This window comes from Aphanomyces astaci (genome assembly GCF_000520075.1).
Source record: "Aphanomyces astaci strain APO3 unplaced genomic scaffold supercont1.12, whole genome shotgun sequence".
NCBI classification, from domain to species: Eukaryota; Oomycota; class Saprolegniomycetes; order Saprolegniales; family Verrucalvaceae; genus Aphanomyces; species Aphanomyces astaci.
The window spans coordinates 1068753-1070152 of NW_009798275.1; the positions used below are offsets into that span (position 1 = coordinate 1068753).

A 1400-nucleotide genomic window follows, 5' to 3' on the forward strand; every position below is an offset into this window, starting at 1 on the left:
GAGTTTACAAATGCTGGGAGAAACCAAACTTCTGTATTGTCAAATCGATTCGAAACTGGCAGCAGAATCGAATGTCTTATGACAATCGATTAAGGAACCGCCTGAGCCAATCAAACCACGTCATGTGGAATTTCTGCCAATCCAAACGTTGACCCTTCCGCATGGGCAAAACCAATAAATACTAATCTGTGTATAGTATAGTGTGTACAAGATTAAATAGGATCAAATACATTCGAAAGCTACTTGTCGATGTGTGAAATGCACAATACTAGTACAGTATACTGTAGGCCTGTTCCAAGGAGTACATACTTCCGTAGTAGATATTTTTAGCAAATGGCAAAGTGGTTCCAAGTGCTATTACTTCGGTAATAGTTTCCTACTTTTTGACTTCTTTTTCTTCGATTTTTTACGCAACTCACCAAAAGTCGAAAACGCGGTCCTTGTGTGGTCATGGGGGTATCAATCGAGCCCGGGGCGTCAGTCGTCGCATGTGCTACGTCGTGACTAGGGTCAGCGCGTTGTGCGCATTTCACAATGCATGTTATGTTGCTGAGAGCCTTGTGATGCTCGAATCAGGACAAAGAATCGATCTATTATTATAGATTTGGCGAATCAGCACAAAAGTCCAAATTTTGGGTAAAAGGACAATACAACCTGTAACTCGGAGGGAGATAAATATGGGCCGCGCGCCGCCTGCTGGGACACAGATAAACTTGAATCTACCAATCGGTGACGTGTACTTTCAAACTAGCCAATCAGACAGCAGGTCCCAAATTCTCTTGAAAATGTCCATTTCATTTCCAAATCGACCTTTGAAGTGAGAGATGCTTGCAAACGAGAGGAAGACGAAACCACGCATCGACTTCGGTGGCAGTATCAGACATCCATCAACGCGATCTACGACACAGGACACAGACTTGGTACCAGCAGAATCGCAAAATGCACTGCGACGAAAACAACTCATCCACGTGTCAGATTGTGACGAGGCAAAGAAGAAACTGCAAGCCATCTGGGACGACCCACCCGCCAACGCGCCAAACATCGATGACGATGGCGATGCTTCTTGGGGACCTGTCGTTCTGTGTGCTGCCATCACGTGGGACGATTTCCAAGGATGGCTCAACCGCAACGAAGGGCGAGTGAGACGATGGGTCTTTGAGCCCCTTGCAGATGGAACGGGGAAAGGACGAGTGGTCTTGTACAGCATCTCGTCCGTCGTTCACTCGAAAACTGCAGGCCAAATCAGTTACTCTATCATCGAGCAAATCCAAGCGGCAGGGAACGACATCTGGCTTGGAAGGACAGTTGTACAAGCTACTGATCCAACATGCCGCACTGGAAATCATGGTCAAGAACCAGACATGTGTATTTATCCTGCGGGTCTGGCAGTTGGAGGAGCG

General features: G+C 46.8%; 1 protein-coding gene across 1 annotated transcript; it reads left to right on the plus strand.

Moving 5' to 3' along the window:
- Positions 1 to 939: 939 nt before the first annotated feature.
- On the plus strand, positions 940 to 1143 carry H257_06421 (hypothetical protein; the record flags this gene model as incomplete). The annotated part of the gene is made up of 1 exon (XM_009831630.1): positions 940 to 1143. The coding sequence occupies one exon, from the start codon at positions 940 to 942 to the stop codon at positions 1141 to 1143; it is 204 nt and encodes a 67-aa protein (XP_009829932.1).
- Positions 1144 to 1400: the final 257 nt, after the last annotated feature.